General features: G+C 35.2%; 2 protein-coding genes across 5 annotated transcripts in view; both read left to right on the top strand.

Moving 5' to 3' along the window:
• The window catches only part of LOC128188091 (platelet endothelial aggregation receptor 1-like), a 70805-nt gene that overhangs the window by 14707 nt on the left and 36507 nt on the right, over positions 1-19591 (top strand). The gene's annotated exons all lie outside the window — the stretch shown is intronic.
• LOC128188090 (angiopoietin-4-like) lies at positions 213-17886 on the top strand. Of its 3 annotated transcripts, none has more exons than XM_052858900.1 (4): positions 217-1518; positions 1686-1782; positions 5029-5193; positions 17262-17886. In XM_052858900.1, exons 1-4 carry the CDS (start codon positions 325-327, stop codon positions 17510-17512), a joined length of 1707 nt encoding a protein of 568 aa, XP_052714860.1. In that variant the 5' UTR covers positions 217-324; the 3' UTR covers positions 17513-17886. The 3 variants fall into 3 exon arrangements, with proteins under 3 accessions (XP_052714861.1, XP_052714860.1, XP_052714862.1); XM_052858902.1 differs by lacking the exon at positions 17262-17886 and adding an exon at positions 8173-10679; XM_052858901.1 differs by lacking the exon at positions 5029-5193 and having other exon boundaries at positions 213-1518.

Below are 19591 nucleotides of genomic sequence, written 5' to 3'. Positions count from 1 at the left end.
TATAACCACAAAACCTCCGTCCTATCTAAAATCGTGCATATACCTTATGCAAGTATTTTAATTTCAAAGTAGAAAAATTCATTTAAAGAGCACTTCCTCTTACGTCTTAAAACATAAGGAAATAGGGGGAAAACAACCAAAAGCAAGTGAAGTGACACTTATACAAAGTGAACTTGGTCAACAGCGTTTGAGACTGATTAACTTCATTTGTGTATTCCTAAATTCTTACTTTTCACTTTTGGTGAGGTAACGGATTTAAACTGGTGTGTTACTGAAATGATTTAAGACAATAATATTGAAGTGTATCTTTCGGAAAACTTGGCGATGGGCAGCCTTTTTGAAATATCGATTTTGATTTCATTATTTGCAATAGTTAACGGAAATGTCGTGATTGATGAGCTTAAAGATAAACAGACGTCTGTTGACTCAGCTTTAAAATTCATGAAAATTGGGTTGCAGGAATTTAGTGAAGGTATTGAACAGATGGTGATGAAGAGACTCGAGGGAGTCGAAACCATTGTCGATGAAAAAATTAAACAAATGATAGGAAATGCAACAAGGAGCATTATTGAAGATCAGTCTACAGACCAAAAGAAAACCAGCGAAAATCTACTTTCCACTTTTCAGACCGAACAGCGGCAAAAAATTGAATCTCCAACTAGGTACGTTGATAAGAAAATCAGTGACCAACTTTTCACAACTCAAATCGAACAGCGTCTTTTTAGACAGGAACTGATCTCCGTTACAGCCAGTTTGTTTGGGAAACTAGAAAGAATCAGTGATGTACTTTCAAAAACTCAGAACGAACAACAAATCTTAAACCAGAAAATAATGTCTCTTTCAACCAATTTTTCTGAGACAGTTGATCAGAAAATCATTGATCTTACTTCTACAGCTCAGACCGAACGACAACAACAATTAAGACAAAATATTGAGTTTCTTGCAATCAATCTGACCAAGGCTATTGAGGGGAAACTAAGTGATGTACTTTGGACAACTCAAACCGAACAACCACTGTTATGCCGGAAAATTGAGTATTTTACGACCAATCTGACTGAAAATATTAAAGAGAAAATCATTGAAGTCCTTTCTACAACTCACACAGAACAGCAAGTCTTAAACAAGAAAATCGAATCTCTTCTAACTAATTTTTCTGAGAACGTTGATAAGAAAGTCAGTGATAAACTTTCTTCTATTCAGACCGAACAGCACATTTTAAAACAGGAAGTGTTTTCTCTTACAGCAAATCTGGTTGGGAAGATCGAAGGTATAAGAAACACGAGTATGTATGTGGCTGAGCAGCTTTCTTCGGGAAAAGCTCTAAATATGATAAGAAATGTGGAAAATATAAGCCAGTTTCTTCTAAAAGTACATGTCATAGCAGGATCAGACTGTGCTGACATTTTGGAAAAATATCCAAAAACAAGATGGGAAAACGGCGTTTATTATATTACAGCTTCGTCATATAAAACAAAGGCCGTGTTCTGTGATATGACCACTAACAACGGAGGATGGACGGTATGCTATCTGTTCTTTCTCTGTATTTCTCATTTTGATAATTTGAGATCATAAGAAATTTATTTTTCAAATGATAAGTTGATTTTGAAATGTTTTTAATCAACCTGATAATTTTTTGCTAATGAATAGAATTTAATAACATGAACTTTGCTCTAAATATGGAACAGGTGATTCAGCGGAGAGTGAATGGATCAGTGGACTTTTACCGGAACTGGACGGAATACAAGAATGGATTTGGATTCGCTGACCACGAGTATTGGATCGGTATTGATTTCCCTTTTCCTTTAGTTTTCTCGTTAAGATATCGTTAAATAAAGGGTTTTAGATTTTTTTAAAAACCCGTTTATTCATTAATCAAAAAATAGCTGCGAAAACCGCTCAATCAAAGGATGTTTTATCTTATCTTACCTGCGGTTTTCCCATTCAACCACCTATACATTGCCTCTCCCCAAAACAGAAAATCACGATGAGCAAGCAATTTAACTTTTATTCAAATTTGCCTTTGTTCTTTTTTACTTCAATGTCAATTACCCACGATCAAAGAAATATTATAGGCAAGCTATTTTTGATAATCATTTCACTTTCACACAGACTCTGTAATTTTGATAATTCCTTTCAATAATTACATTTTTGTCTATTTTCAAGGAATAGGTATTTGGCCGAGCTTATTAATTATTTTCATTATGCATTCCTACCCATTTTAATCAGAGTCATAATTCTCCAGAGACGAGAATATTTTTTGCTACCTGGTGAACCATTTTAAGTGTAAGTCTGGCTTTGCGATATTTGGCACACGGGCACTGAGTTGATGGAGAAACATTTCCCTCTCAAACACCAAATCAGACATTAGAAACTACCTTTTTTAATTTGTATGAACAGTCCGAAAACACAGTTTAGAGCTTTTTCCCTTTAAATATTGGTCGTTGGTCCTTTTTAAAATCAACAGATAAATCATCGATGTTATTACTAATAGCACACGTGCGTAAGTAGAGAAATAAACTTGAGTCTTCTGCTTTTTATAACATTTAATTGAATGAATTAGACGGGAGACAATTCTTTTCCGTTTTATTATACATGTTGACAACATTCACAATTTTAGCAACATACATTATGCGCATGGAACAAAATATAAGATGTACTTCTTTGATATCATTAGTATAATGTTTATCGACGAAATGGGGTTGAAATTAATAAAAAACAAGAGATTCTTTTATATTCTGTCTCTCGTATTTTTGTTTGCAACTTGCAAAATTACTTGCAAACCTACGACGATGTACATGTACAACTTGAAGCATGATGACCGGGGAAGGATATAATTTTACCTGGTGTCAATTTCTACGAAATAATGGACTGTTTTGATCGTTGAAAACTAGGAATATCAACGAGGACTAGAGTACGCGACTGTCTCTTGGTCACACCGATTATTGATTTAAACATTTTTAGCGGATTACTTGTAAAATCGTGAATAAAATTCAATACATTTCATTTTATTTCGTAAGAGAAAAAAGTAAGGCCAGGACATTTGCTAACGGATGATTAGATACCATACTTTTGAATTTATTCAAAAACATTTAATACATATTATTATAAGATTATAGGGGGTTTTTTTACGATAAAATGTATGCTATTAACATTATTTGTTTTGGAAAGGACACAGAGTTTTGAATTAATGAACGAGTACTCGACTATCAAATCCCTTAAGGTGAAAATTACAACCTTTAACAAACTGAGGTACTAGGCGCAATTAATTACCATGGGACGGTGTTTGGTCCGTCCTTAGTTTCATGATTCGCAGTTCAAAGTAATAAGGATTATTGAATCTTCCCAAAAAAATCAAAGTACTCAAAGTACAGAAAACCGTTAATATTTTTTAAAGGGACATCATTATTTATTTTTCATTGGGGCAGAAATTTAACGATAAAGGAAGGGGTGGATGGGTAGATTAAAACCGTAAGATATCAAATAGTAATATACTTTTATTAATTAATTTTTATATTGTCACTTAGATGACGGCACTACAAGAAAAATAGCACAGTTCAACTTTTTAATGTTTGTTGTTCATTTACATGAAATGTGTATCAAGGTAAAACAACTCGAGTTTATACAATTAATTTAACTTATCAGTCTATGTTCATAAACCAGTGTTCAAAAGGCGTTCAGTAATGGATTTCCGTGAATCATGTGATGTGTATTTAAAAATGTTTATGATATGGCATTATTATACAGAATAAACAGAGCACTAATGCAATATCTGAGTTTATAAGCAAATTAATGCATATATATCTAAATTGATATCGTAAATGTAATAAATCGTAATAGGGTTAGATATTAAACTGTCTAATTGAGAGTTACTGCTGTACAAGCTTCCCGTAACCATTTGAACTCTCAATTTAAATTGTGGAATGTGTAAACAACGCGTTACCCCGCTCAGCAACTCTACTTTGCAAACTCAGAGTATCTAGAATGTAACAGAGAAGAAAACTTCCATGTGATATTTAGATATATATTAGTATCACATGTGAACAATAACTAACTGGCATCCTCTTCTTTCTACGTTCTCTTTTACATTTGAACTACTTTTTGTGCTGAGGATGAATTTAACGGTTGATCAGTCAACATCCGGTGCCGTCCATCGTAGCTATAGCCTGGCCATAGCTTCCACAATGAGCCCGACTAAAACCAACCCAGATAATAACGTAGACGACTACACAGACGCTAAAATACAACAACTCTGACGGAAGTTTTATTAAACATTTTCCACAATATTTAGCAGTCTTTAGATTAGAAACGGTATCCTTCTTGCACATAAGTCGCTTCTTTCACTATCAAATATTTTTTCGCACTGCTTGATAACGTGGTTTTCGGGGAAAAAATTGTGTATACATGTTTACTAAACGCAAATATTAGTTGTCGAATATGTACAACTTTTGCCATCAGTATTTTATTTCATAAACAATATAAAATAATATAACGGAAATAAACACCATAGTATTTTAGGTATTAGATGATATGCTGCTTTCTAGACAACTAATTAGATTTTTTTGATTGAATCTCAATGAGGGCATGTATATTTATATTCAACATTTATATAAACAATTACAGAATTACACAATATTCTATACGATAATTATTGTGTTTGAAGTTTTTGTATACTTTGTTCTTATAAAACAAAATACGTAGACAAACCACTACAGGTTGGTAAACAGGGGTCCTTTTTCGTTGTCAGACTGGAACGAAGGCATTTTGTTGAACTTACTGGCCCTTTCAAACTATAAATCATGTTTATTTTAACTTAAATGGATACAACAATGCAATGAAGCAGTGATAGTATAAATTTGCTTGGCTAAATATACACATAAATGCTTTATTAGGTTAAAATATGACCAGATACATAAATTGACTAGATTCGCAAAAACAAAATAAAAATACTATCATATTGAATAAAGATAAATAGATTAAGATCAGAAGGAATGAAAAAAAGAACCTGGTACATTGACATGGTTTTTACAGGAAATGACATGCTACATAAATTGACATCACTGAAGACCCAGGAACTGCGAGTTGATATGGAAAGATTCAACGGAGAAAAGGCATATGCTGTCTACTCGCGGTTTTCTGTCGGGGATGAGACCAGTAAATATAAATTGGAGGTGCAGGGGTACAGTGGGAATGCGGGTAATTATACTGTGCAGTGACGATAATATTGTGCAATTATAAGAGCTCTTTTTTTCCTTTTTGAGAATTTTTTTTGTAACCAACACACGTAATCATTAAGGTTTAGCTTTCAAAAGAATTAATTTCATTAATTACTAGTAATTCGTTTTGTTTCCCAACTGTGGATTAAAAATTGAAAAATGCTTACGTTATTAAAAAAAATACTATATTTGATTAAAGAAGAAATTTTAAAATCGTCTTTTAAAAATGTGATACACGCACACTTTTAATTGGTCCAGCTTTCAGTGCGCTCAATAGTTTGCTTAAGGTTTTACAATGACTAAGCATCCGGTTGCGTAAATATTTTGCTTAAATGACATTAAGCGTTTAGCATATATACGTTAACCGCTTAAAAAGCGAAAGATTTATATTCTCGGTGATGCATAAACTGTAAACCAACATTTATTGGTATGCGATCGATTTTTGCGTGGTCACTCGTTTCGAATATTTCCAGCCACGAACCATTTCTTGTCGAGTGGTTGTTACATGTATAACATCAAAGTACCGAAGAACTGATGGGAGTTATCGATGTTTATTTATTTTAAAACCAATGACATGTTATTTTGCATGACAAGTTCAGGAAGTTTCTAATCTGTATTTGAATTACGCACATTTTTTATAAAATGAATTTTCGGACTTTTTCGACACAAGAATGTTGATAAAACCCCATATGAATCATGTTAAGTAATATTTAAAGATAGAATAAATTCAATCAAACTATCTATCAGTGATAGAAATATTTCTGGAAAATTTATGGATCCAAGCAATATTGAACTCTCCTCTCGTTCAATCAAACTCTTTGCTGTCGCCGTTAATCCCCGACAAGCAAGAGTGACTCTCTGCTTGTCGGAGATTTACGGAGACAACCGAGCGTCGAGTTGAACGAGACTATATTGAACTCTGGCTTAAGAAAACAATATCTAAATTGTTCGTACCATTTAAAATCTGACTATTTTCAAGGTATTTATAAATATGTTTCCTTGAAAAAAAAGGTATTTATAAATATGTTTCCTTGGAAAACAATGCTTTAGCATACATTATTTCGAATTTATCAATTATTCTCAAGAACTAATTCTTGTCAGCGGCGATGATTTGTGCTTTGGTCCAAACACTGTTTCACTTTCGGTTTGTCAGAGTAACTGCATAGGAGAGTTGATTAAAATCAACTCCCAAAAACGAGTTTGGATAAGACTTGGACGCGAACATTAGTCGTCGCGAACCAGTTAATCAATCAACTGCGAAATAAAGTCGCCGCGATTATGATTACGCTCAGTCGCAAGGCGTGAATCATCATATCAAACCAGACGCGAAGCGGAGTCACCTGTATTTCCAACACTATCTGAAGCTAATGACGTGGAACACAATAAGTAACTTTTACTTGTTAGCGCGTTTTTAAAGTGTTTATTTATCTAGAATAAGTTGTGTTCAGTTAATATAATGGTTTTGTTTGATTGTTTTTAACTTTGTGGAAGGATAATAAATTTAATTTCATAGAGGATCTTAATCAAAGTGCAAGGCGAAGATCATTAGATCAAACTGGACCCTATACGTTACTTCTGATCTAATGATCTCAACTCCACGTAATCCGACCCTGATCAAGTCACCTTTGTAATAATATAACTAGCACTTAAATGCATCTACGTTATCTTATTTGATATGTAAATCACAAAGCATTTATTTCCTTTATAGCTTAAATTTAAAAAATCCATACAGACCAAGAAGTCCCTTGTTAGACTTTTAATACATATAGCTGTTATTAAAAATGAAATTATTAATTTAAATTTTGGTCATTAAAGAGGTGTTCGGTAACTAAAAAACTAGCTTTTTCATAATTTTAGTTCTTAATTTTTTCCCCCCATGAAATGATAATATTACGGCGGCGTGGAAGTACCAGATGAAAAAAAACTTATTTGTTCGGATAAATTAGTTATTTGTTTAAATGAGGAGTAATTGCAGCAGTTTCAGTTACACAGAATAAAATAATTAGGTACAAAATACTGTGTATTTTTTATGTTATAGAAAATTATTCATGGGCAAGTTAATTCAAACATAAACAGTTTTAAATTTATAAAATCAACCGGTTGTTTTCTTTTTGCAACAAAGATAATATATGTGAAAATTGAAGTATGTTGCTTTGGTAACAACAATTAAAATCTCATAAATCTGCATATTTGAGGTACCTTTGAACAATTTCTCCTCATATTTGTAACGTAATACTTCAAAATAAATTGATTAAAATGACGAAACATGTTCTTAACTTTTATGTAATATCAGTTGCAACTGCATTTTAGCAAAATAAATGGCTGTTTCCATGACGTTTCGAACAATTAAGAATTTTTGAATTATTTGTTAAACTTTACATGTTTCCTTAGCAATTGCAATTTAACTATGTTCAATAATGCTTGAATATATTTCATCTAAAAGTATGGATTGTTTACTACAAATAGCAACGAAGAATGGTCGTAAATTTCATTTAAAACAAGTATTTTCGCTTTACAGAATCACTTTGATTATCTTTATTTTTACCTTGTAACTATAGCAACAAGTGTCAGCTTTTTATTTGACGTGTATATTTCAAATACATGTACATATATATATATCTATAAGTTTGGTTAAATGATAACTTCTATGGTATTCATAAAATACGAAATAATCACGTTTTTAAAATAGTTTTCGGTTTCCCTGGAAACATTCTTTAGATGTTGGTTTGCCCTCCAATATTTTTCTTTTATCATGTAATTAATTCAAATTTATGTTATCTAGCTATTTATTACATCAACATATGTATCATTGTATGCAATATAAAGATGATTGGTGACTATGAATGCCTGGACTCCTATATAGTTTCGATTTTTAACATAGAATTGATCTTAAAAACTAAAATGATGATTGTTGAGCAAATTGAGGAAAATGAAAAGTTATCGTTTTGTATCATTAAAGGGTGCGACTGCAACGCTTAAGGCCACATCCAACAAACTGCGTCCCCACAGCGTGTTCACGGCGTTGTAAGATTCATGGAATCGCCGTAGGATCGCAAGGAAAATTCAGAAAAAAATGAAGTTTTATTTGAAAATTTTATAAGTAGAGATATCACGGTGTCCTTACGGCTACCGAGGCATTCTTATGGAGCTCCAACGGCTTGTAACTGCGTTTCCATGGAGTTCGACATGGTGATTAAATGCGCTCTCGCTGAGTCTCCGCCGAGAACTCATGACGTGCTCTGCGGGCTGACTGCGTGCACAAGACGTTCCTTACTTCTTGGTAGGTTAATATTACATGTAATTTGTACAATTGTATGGGGAACAAACAAGAATATACAACTAGTAAATAAATGATTAAAAATAGTTTTGATTTAATAGAAAGGCACATTGTAATTGATACATAACTACTTCTAAACAATTTGTGAAGAACTAGGATAAAACTCTTAGTAGTCAGGTCTAAAAAAAAAGATTCGCTATTAGTTGTTAGAAAACATAGAAAAGATTTGAAAACATTAAAACCTAATGGCATGAGTTCCATCCAGTACTTCCATAGATTGGTCTTGGAAAATTAGCAAATGCTACATTTTACATTGTCATCTGCATCCAGTTTGATAATTATTACATCGTTTGCTATTGTACAACAGTCATTGTTCGAGTTTTCGTGGTCTTGATGACAACGCACTTGAAACGCCGTGGGAGTGCGGTATAAACGCAGAAGAAACGTCACGAGAGCGCGATGAACGTAGCAACAGCTCTTTGGGGTCGCTGTGTGAACGCAGTCAAAAGAGAAACAACGCTGTAGATGCGCAATGAGGGCACGATAGAGACGCAGTGAGATCCTGAAGGACTCCATAAGGTCTCCTTGCAAGCGCAATTGACCTATCACTGCGTCTACACTGCGATTAGCTGCGTTCCTTGGGCGCGAAGACTGAGCTCTTGCGTCGCTGTAAGAGATCTTACAGCGCTGTCACGGTGACCTCACTACGCTTTTACGGCGTGTTTATCAGAACGCCGAGCCACGGCGCGTACTTTGTGCATGTTCAAAGTGCGCGCCGTCGCATAGCGTTCTTAAATGTTCAAGGCGATCCCACCGCGACGGACGAAGATGCCGTTGCGTTGTTTCGGCGCTATAAGAGAGTCTACTGCGTTTACCTTGGCGTTTTATATTATTTAAGGACGCAGCGGGATCGCCGTGAGGGCGTATCTCCAGTGTGACAGGGGTTTTAATGATCATATAATTGTGTATCATAAGCAGTTGAGGGTGTCGATATTTGCTTGTTTTAATTGCAACGCTGAATGCGATTTACATCATTAAGCAGCGTTGTATCATTAATGGTTGTCACTAAGCTGAAACTTGTGTGAATCATCTTCAGGTAGGGTAGATTCAAGTTTGTTCAAATCATGACACCCGGTGGTAGTGTGGGGCCAAATTTTACACACACACACACACGCACGAACGCACGCACGCAAATATATTTCATTGAATATATTGTTTATTCTAGGAACCTGATCACATATGTATCTTTTTGGAGCTCTGCTTTGAATTTGCATTTTGCTCTATGATTTTTTAGCCGGGCTCTGCCGAAAGCAGAGTCCTGGCTATAGGCAGGCAAATCGCCAATGTTACTATAAATAGCACAAATAAACAAAAAACCGAACAGCGTCAAAGCAAAGCTTCCGCTATACCAAATAGTTACACAAAGAGCCACGTTTTGTCAAAAGTGTTTGCATTTTGTTTCTTTTTTTTTAAATTTCGAATGAATTGTCTATCTTTTTTAGTTTTCTTATTAATAACGTGTTTTTAAAACATTACTATGCATTTTGGACACATACAATGCACATGAATTTCCATGAACTACTTTGCTGCGCGATGAAGAAACGGGAATTGAATATATAATGCTTGTTGCAAAATTCAAGGCAGCAACTGTTAAACTTTTTAACTTCTACTAGACAGACATATTTTTTGTTTATAGCCGCTTACAAAATTTGGTCGCTCTCTGATGCTTTGCCGACATTAAAAGCATGAGAGAGAGAGAGAGAGAGAGAGAGAGAGAGAGAGAGAGATTTTCAGTCTTTACTACACAATATGCATAAAGACACACCAAAAGAGCCCGGCTTTCAGTACTTCAGTACTTTGATTAAGATAGTAAGCGGTTTATTCTTCTTAAAAAAAACTATTCGGCCAGAAAAGCTAAAATTCGTGTGGAAGCATCCCCAGGTAATGTAAACGCAAATTTGTGCAAAGACAAGGGGGGGGGTCAAATTTTTACATAGTGCATCTGTAAAAATCTTTTCCTCAGAAACCAATCAGCCAGGAAAGCTGTAATTTGTGTGGAATCATTCTCAGGTAGGGAAGACGGAAGGTTGTTAAGTTTGGTCCCCAGTTGTAAGGTGTGGCCATAAGGCATTCAGAAGTTGGAGTTCTATTTGCTTTTCGCTATTCACTATTCGAAAAGCGAATAGAATTCTGTGGTCGGTTCGCTATTCAAATTACCGTAAACATGCTAATAAACGTAAATTCAAAATTCCATAATAACTTCACTTTTTATTTGAAAAAAATAGTTTTATAGTAAAAATTATTACTTGCTGACCTACATTGAACATTGACATAATGAGCACGACCAGTAAGAGGCTTAGCTAGCCTGGCGAAAAATGTGACATTTCGTATAATACAGTTATAATGGGATTTCTTTCAAGGGGCTGGCTAACACCCAGTATACCATATTTGGGCCTTCATATTTGGTGAGGATGGGGCCCCGGGACAGCCCTGTCTTTTGTTGTTATAGCGGTTAATGGGTAATCGAAAATTAGTAATTTACACCTTATTTTATACGTCGTTTTGTAATTTAAAATTGGTTTATATCATAGTTATGTTTGAATATTTCTTCACTTTTTGCTGAAATGCGAGGTATTCATTCATATTTAACTTAAAGTTGAAAATGAAAATGCTTCTATATGTGGAGGAAAGGTAAAGCAGATAATGATTGTATTTTTTTTCAGAGTATGTTTTTTTTTCAGTGGATTTCTAAAATTTGTTTCAACTGGTTTACATGTTTGGGAGACATGATCAAAACTCATTTACGACATTGCGGAATAAAAAATGTACAACTTACATTAAACATTTTTAGAATAGCCAGGGTCGATCTCAAATTTTTTTTTGAAGAATTGTCCCTTATTCGCTTTTATATATATATATATACGTGGTCCAATTATACTCTCTAATCCCCGGCGACGCCCATAAACTACGATAGGATTTGCAGCCTAATTTATATCCATGCAAATATTCAAGAATTGTTTTGAAATCATTCACGTTCCATTCGAGTGAGATTTTATGTTTTGACAGCCCCCCTTCCTTTTCCATTAAAAATCGAAAGTCAAAATAGAAGGCACAGTTTCACATCTAAAGTGTCATTTGTCAATGACATAGACATAAGCCCCTTTATCCACAAAATATAAGAAATGAATATTCTAGGAATTTTTAACCCTCAAATAACTACCCAAACCTCATGTTTACCCCTTTTTTTATAAAATTTGACCGTGTCTTTCCTGCGAAACCATCCCATGCCACCACCCAAAATAAACAAAACAAGACAGCGATATGAAAGTCAAGGTCTCCTTCAATATTTAGAGAAAAACGTGCAAGACACAGAAATGCCTAACCTTGTGTTTTCTTTGTCAACACTATGCTTCGAATCCAAATTGATTTTAAGCAGCAATGACCCCCCCCCCCCCATAAAAAAAACCCCACCCCACCCAAACACCTGAAATATGCCTCTGCTTCGCCCAATAACTCAATGATTTACAGCATTTTTTGTAAAGGAGGCGGTGTGTACATGACATTATTTAGTCACTTGGCATTATATATATTTTTATAGATACCAGAGAAAACCCCACTGTAACTAGAGTTGGCAATTATATATGTCGATCTAGAAGAAGAGGGTCAAACACCCCCCCCCCCCCCCAAATTATATTTCAGCCCCCTCCTTTTGGATGAATTTTTCTTGATCTTGAAGGCATCCTCTCTGCAAATATTATAGAAACACATGGCTACACACTTGTGAAAAGCCCACTTAGGGCGATGCCCGTATTCAGAAAATTTCCCGTGGGAGGGGGGGGGGCTCTGAGAGATAATTTTGTTTGGTGGGGGTGGGCGACTCTCTGCTCTAAATCCATGCATGGACATGCTAGTAGGTTTCTTTTCTATGGTAACTATACGCTACGCCGGAATGGTAACTATACGCTACACCGGAACTAAGGTTCCCACTTTTTATCGACTTGCAAAATTGTGATAGATTTAAGAGAACTGAATCTAAGTCCGGCAGCAAAATGTTAGATATTGTATAACTATTAATGACTAGTACATGTATGCATTTAAGTGTATTTAAATTTATTGTTTGAAGAAAAAAAGACAATCCAGGGAAGTTGTGCCCCCCCCCCCCTCCCTGCTGTACATACCAAAACACATATTAAAGAAAACAATTGGTGTGCAAATATTTATTCCTTGATTTTAATTAATGTTGCACTATTTGTTTGAATTAATATTGATGTTATAAATCTATGTCTCTTCTACAACTACTACCACCTCGCTTGGGATTCCATTTGCGTGCATTTCAGTCAACACTGGTGCGCTGTCCTCGCTATATTCCTAGTCTGCATGTATTCTAAATTGTATGTGCATGTATCAGGCACTTATGAAACTGAGTGCCAAAATTATCCGATATCTTTAAAAGCAAATACTTCTTTTTGATAAATTAAAAAACAAAGTCTTCAAAGTTATAGCTTATCGTGAAAATTCAACAATTCTTTAAAGCTGTAAATTTCAATTCTTTATTGATCATTAAGGGTCCTCAAAGGGGTTTCAGTAATATTGTATAATAAACGTTCATAATGTACAATTAACACATCCAAAAGATATAAACATTAGCACTCATGTACATCTATATGCGTAATACATGTATGTATATTTACATATACATGTATTTAACGCCCATAATACATACAAATTTAATGATTTATTACATGATGAAAAATTTATCATTGACTCAGAAATACAAACTGATCTTGGGGCAATGTCCATTAAATGCATTTTATGTGAAGGAAAAGCTTAGGTCTCCACAACTACCAGGTTTAATTTCACACTCGTGCAAATTCCGTTTTTCAAGCCTTATTCTTTTTAAAGCTAATTGGTAAATAGTAATTGTCAACTAGGAAAGAAATATATTAGTTACAGATTTATGATATCAAAAACAAAAGAGAGTTTTTCCCGATATAGCAATCAATCAAAGCATTTTATGTTCTGTTAAGAGATGATCAAGCTTGTTGGAAGTACATGTATTTGCATTTTTAAAAATAATTTCATTCTTTCACCAACAGATGTGGGCCTTTATCTTATTCCTGGTTTCCGTGGAAATAATCAGATGAAAATCATGAACTCCCTCTGGACTCCCGGGGCCCCGTCCTCACCAAATATGAAGGCCCAGATATGGGAATCAGAGTGTTAGCCAGCCCCTTGAAAGAAATCCCATTATAATTGTATTATACGAAATTTACTATTTTCGCCAGGCCCGCTTAGCCTGTTAATGGCCGTGTAAACCCAATTCCCTTTAATGGTCTACTTGGCTGTTCCGGGGCCCAATTCCAACCAAATATGAAGGCCCAAATATGGCATAAAGTGTGTAAGCCAGCCCATTGAAAGATATCCCATTATAATTGTATTATACGAAATTTCCTCATTTCGCCAGGCTAGCTAAGCCTGTTATTGGCCGTGTAAACCTAATTCCTTTTGCGGGTCGACTGGGCTGTCCCGGGGCCCCATCCTCACCAAATATGAAGGCCAAGATGTGGGATACAGGGTGTTAGCCAGCCCCTTGAAAGATATCCCATTATAATTGTATTATACAAAATGTCCTATTTTCGCCAGGCTAGCTAAGCCTCTTACTGGTCGTGTAAACCCAATTTCTTTTGAGGGTCGACTGGGCTGTCCCGGGGTCCCATCCTCACCAAATATGAAGGCCAAGATGTGGGATACAGGATGTTAGCCAGCCCCTTGGAAGATATTCCATTATAACTGTATTATGTCATAGTTTTGCCAGGCTAGCTTAGCCTCTTACTGGTCGTGTAAACCCAATTCCTTTTGAGGGTCGACTGGGCTGTCCTGGGGCCCCATCCTCACCAAATATGAAGGCCCAATTATGGGATACAGGGTGCAAGCCAGTCCCTTTGAAAGATATCCCATTATAATTGTATTATACGAAATGTCCTATTTTCGCCAGGCTAGCTAAGCCTCTTTCTGGTCGTGTAAACCCAGTTTCTTTTGAGGGTCGACTGGGCTGTCCCGGGGCCCCATCCTCACTAAATATGAAGGCCGAGATATGGGATACAGGTGTTAGCCAGCCCCTTGAGAGATATTCCATTATAACTGTATTATACGAAACGTCCTATTTTTCGTCAGGCTAGCTAAGCCTCTTACTGGTCGTGTGAATCCAATTCTTTTTGAGGGTCGACTGGGCTTCCCCGGGGCTCCATCCTCGCCAAATATGAAGGCGAAGATGTGGGATATGTAAGCCTTCTGTCTTACGGATCCAACTGAGGGTCAGCTCAAACTTAGTGATGACAAGTCCAGTATTTCTTTCTCAAGCGGTTTTATTAAGCGTGATCGTATAGTTACAATTACATCAGCTAATAGCAGCCCAAATCAGGAGTCTCAGAATCTCTATAAGCGGAATCTCTCTATCTCTAAATCTATCTATAAATCTGTTCAACATCATTTTACATGGGTATATATAACATTTTACTTATGATGGACAGTTCTGACTAGTTCGGCCCATCTACGATGATCATGAGTGAACATTTAGTGTTCAAAATTAAAATTAATATTTTATTTCTAAATAAAGTAACAAAACCGTCAAAACTGCCAATCAAAGAGTCTGGATGCAGGATTTGAGTCTCCGAGTCCTGGGTCTCGGAGTCCCCCACCTAGTATGAGGCATCACTTACTCATAATACGTTCATTCATACACGGCATAAAAGGTTACAAAGGTTAATATATAGAATACACAATACATGACTCAATATAGAGAACTAGAGCTATCGTTGCAGACACAGAATCGCCAAATATGACACTTGTTTTTAAACTCTCAAATTGGATATTATTATGCCCGTATTATTCACCTGGTTTCATAACATCATTTAGGAATACTACGCAGTGCTACAAGATTCACAGAGTTCATTCTATTAATTATCATTAACACCATTCACTGCGCAGTACCTAGGTACACTTAAATATCATAGTGACCATTATGTAATACTAGCAATTCAAGGTCATAGCATGGCTATCTGTTTACAGATATAGGGTGTTAGCCAGCCCCTTGAAAGAAATCCCATTATAATTGTACATGTATAATACAAAATGTCCTATTTTCGCCAGGCCCGCTTAGCCTGTTAATGGCCGTGTAAACCCAATTTCTTTTGAGGGTCGACTGGGCTGTCCGGGGCCCCATCCTCACCAAATATGAAGGCCCAGATATGGGATACAGGGTGTTAGCCAGCCCCTTGAAAGATATCCCATTATTACCGTATTATGTCATATTTTCGCCAGGCTAGCTAAGCCTCTCAATGGTCGTGTAAACCCAATTCCTTTTGAGGGTCGACTGGACTCTCCCGGGGCCCCATCTTCAACAAATATAAAGGGTTAAATATGGGATACAGGATGTTAACCAGCCCCTTTTAAGAAATCCCATTATAACTGTATTATACGAAATGTCGCATTTTTCGCCAGGCTAGCTAAGCCTCTAACTGGTCGTTTAAACACAATTCCTTTTGCGGGTCGACTGGGCCGTCCCGGGGCCTCATCATAACTAAATATAAAGGCCCAAATATGGGATACAGGGTGTTAGCCAGCCCCTTGAAAGAAATCCCATTATAACTGTATTTTACGAAATGTCGCATTTTTCGCCAGGCTAGCTAAGCCTCTTACTGGTCATGTAAACCCAAATCCTTTTGAGGGTCGACTGGGCTGTCCCGGGCCCCATCCTCACCAAATAGGAAGGCCCAGATATGGGATACAGGGTGTAAGCCAGCCCCTTGAAAGAAATCCCATTATAATTGTATTATACGATTTTCCTATTTTCTCCAGGCTAGCTAAGCCTGTTGATGGCAGTGTAAACCCAAATCCTTTTGAGGGTCGACTGGGCTGTCCCGGGGCCCTATCGCCACCAAATATGAAGGCCCAGATATTGGGTACAGGGTGTGAGCCAGCCCCTTGAAAGATATCCAATTATAATTGTATTATACGAAATGTCCTATTTTTGCCAGGCTAGCTAAGCCTGTTAGTGGCCGTGTAAACCCAATTTCTTTTCAGGGTCAATTGGGCTTTCCCGGGGCCCCATCTCCAGCAAATATGAAGGCCCAGATATAGGATACAGGATGTTAGCCAGCCCCTTGAAAGATGTCCCATTATAACTGTATTATATAAAATGTCCTATTTTTGCCAGGCTAGCTAAGCCTCTTACTGGTCGTGTTTATTATGTCAATGTTCAGGTGACGTCAACGAGTAATAATTTTTACAATAAAACTGTTTTTTCAATTAAAAATGGAAGTTTATATGAAATTTTGAATTTACGTTTATTACCATGTTTACGGTAATTTGAATAGCGAACCGACCAGAGAATTTTATTCGCTATTCGAATAGTGAATAGCAAAAAGCGAATAGAACTCCAACTTCTGAATGCCTGGCCATAATGGGTTACAAAATGTTTACCTAAAAATTCCTCTTAAACAGCGCACTTAAATGATTTATAGGAGAATATATACATTGTTTCATATAAATGCAAAACCAGAATATTGATCATTTTTGGTATGAATTTACATTTTTTTTAAATGCTATTCATCAAATATTAGCTGATTCATTGTTTCTTCAATCATTCAGAATGTTTCAAAAATTGCTTTAGGACAATATTATAATATAAGGTAAATGTACAAACATAATGATTATACTATTTATGAATACTGTTGTATTATCAGGATTATGTACAACCACTGTGATTGTAGGGGATAGCCTGGATTACAACAACAACATGAAGTTCTCTACCCTGGATCAGGATAACGACGGGAAGAGCAGCGGTAGCTGTGCCACCAAGTACAGAACAGCAGGGTGGTTCAATAGTTGTTTCTACGCCAACCCTAATGGAGAGTACGCCGACTCTGAGAAAACTGATCCTAAATACATAGTATGGCTACACTGGAAAAACTCGTGGATATCTCTGAAATCAATACAGCTGATGATTCGTCCCCGAGCCTGACACCGAAATGTAACTTTATTCTCATTATGTTGCTAAATGTAGCAGTTCTCTCTCTCTTTCTGTGTATTTACTTTATTTACCTACATGTTTTTGTTTGTCAATAGACAATATGACACTGTTGCACAATTATGTAGATATTTAAACTACTGTTTATTATTTATAAATATATGTATTTGAAACGAATTATATTTTGCTTTGATTTATAATAAATAACGGACAGTACATCGACTCTTAGAAAACTGATCATAGATATATTGTATGGTACTTCTGGAAAAACTCGTGGATATCTCTGAAATCAATACAGTTGATGATTCGTTCTCGAGCCTGACATTTAGGTTTTACTTTGATATCACAATAAAAGCCAAGAACAACTCTCTTTGTATTGATACATTTGATAGATCCTTTCTCATCTTAAGCATCGGATTTTCTTATATCATTATGTAAGATCCAAAGCGTTAATTATAGATGCGTTTTTTGATTGCGATGATTTCAAATAAATTTCTAAGTGCGGTATTATAATAATGACTGCAAAACAATGTGTAAATCTGGTATTAAGCCCTGTATATATTACATATACCCAAGTAATCAAATTATTCATTATGACATGTGGTGATAACGAATATCTTATTATGTTTATTGTTTTGTGGAAACCACGGAGTTTATCTCATTTATATTATAGAATTTATGTTAGCTATTTATAGTTATCACGCGATAATGCACCGAGGTAGTAGTAATGTACTACCCGATTTTATTATTTAAGCGGAATATATTAAGTTTTTGGTTTGATTCAAAACAGTAGTTTGATCTTATGATTTCGTATATTCCTGTCAAAATAACACGCTAAATTGTCCATATGCTTCCTTAATTAACCTACTTGCGGAGGTTATATATTATCGCGAATACATGTATCTCTTGATTTATCGTACGTTTATTTTTTTTAAAAATACGTTTGTTTTAGTTTTGTTTTGCAACTTCTGTCTACAGAATTTTTTTTTAACAATTGTTTCATGTTCCTTGGATTTTTTGCCTTGTTCTTGAACCTTGTCCAATCAATATACTTGTAAGAAAAGAGACGTATTTTGAAAATTACTCATTGATCAGATTTCAAAAATATGAATTTTAAACAGCATTTTTTTTCTTTTTCTTTTATTAAAATGAAAGTATAAATTTATGGGTTTTTTGAGTGAAAATCGATATATAGCTACTTAAAATAAAACGGAATATACATTGTACATAAATGCAGTTTATCCTAGCTAAAAAGTATTTATTTAATTTGTTCGGTATATTTTAATAAAGTCCTTTGCAACTGAAAAATTCACGTTATATCCATAATTTCCAGGGTAAATATGTACTTATTTATATAAATATGCGGCAACGGGGTGTGAATATTATTCATGCAAAATCTTCCTCAGTCTTTCTTTGACTCGTATGCAAAACCACTGTGCAGAGTTATATAGATGTACAAAAATTGAGAAGCCAAAGAATAAGAAATAACAGTCTCTTGCTGTAATTGTACTTTTCTATAATTAATTATGATACGCTGAATTCATAAACAAGACTACTGTCGTCTTTCAGATACAGTATTACATTCGCCATGAACTGGTAGTCACGGGGTCAGAGAGCGGTCAGGCTGTCTGTACACATAGATATATGAATGAGCATTCGTGTAATGATTATATAAAAACGAAGTTTCGTACTTTACTAGATTTAATTACGTTACCACGATTTGTTTTTGTTTGTTATTTTTTTTATTTGGGCTTTTTTGTGGGAATAATTTTAAAACTTTGTGTTATTGAATAAATGTTTATTTAAAAACCTATACAGCAACCACAAGAGCTTGAAACATAGAGAGCCACGTAATTTTTGTTTTAACTAATTGGTTATCTATATGTATACCTGTATTTTTATAGTGAAATAACATAACAAAATATATAAATATCAAGTGTTATTTTTATTATTATTATCTAATATATTGATCCGATTGAGACTATACAGTATATATAGATTATTCGCAATCTGTATAAACTTCAGTCATCCATCAATAGACTTATTGCCATCCATAGTGTACACTATCATCAA

The sequence above is a fragment of the Crassostrea angulata genome, chromosome 6 (assembly GCF_025612915.1).
Source record: "Crassostrea angulata isolate pt1a10 chromosome 6, ASM2561291v2, whole genome shotgun sequence".
Classification (NCBI taxonomy): domain Eukaryota; kingdom Metazoa; phylum Mollusca; class Bivalvia; order Ostreida; family Ostreidae; genus Magallana; species Magallana angulata.
Note: the sequence above shows the minus strand (reverse complement) of the source record. Positions and strands in the feature narration are given on the sequence as shown.

Excerpts from the sequence above, each read along its gene's own strand:
- LOC128188090 (XM_052858900.1), top strand. The coding sequence starts at position 325 with ATGGGCAGCCTTTTTGAAATATCGATTTTGATTTCATTATTTGCAATA. Across the intron at positions 1,519-1,685 it reads CTAACAACGGAGGATGGACG|GTGATTCAGCGGAGAGTGAA; the intron begins GTATGCTATCTG and ends AATATGGAACAG. Across the intron at positions 1,783-5,028 it reads TGACCACGAGTATTGGATCG|GAAATGACATGCTACATAAA; the intron begins GTATTGATTTCC and ends TGGTTTTTACAG.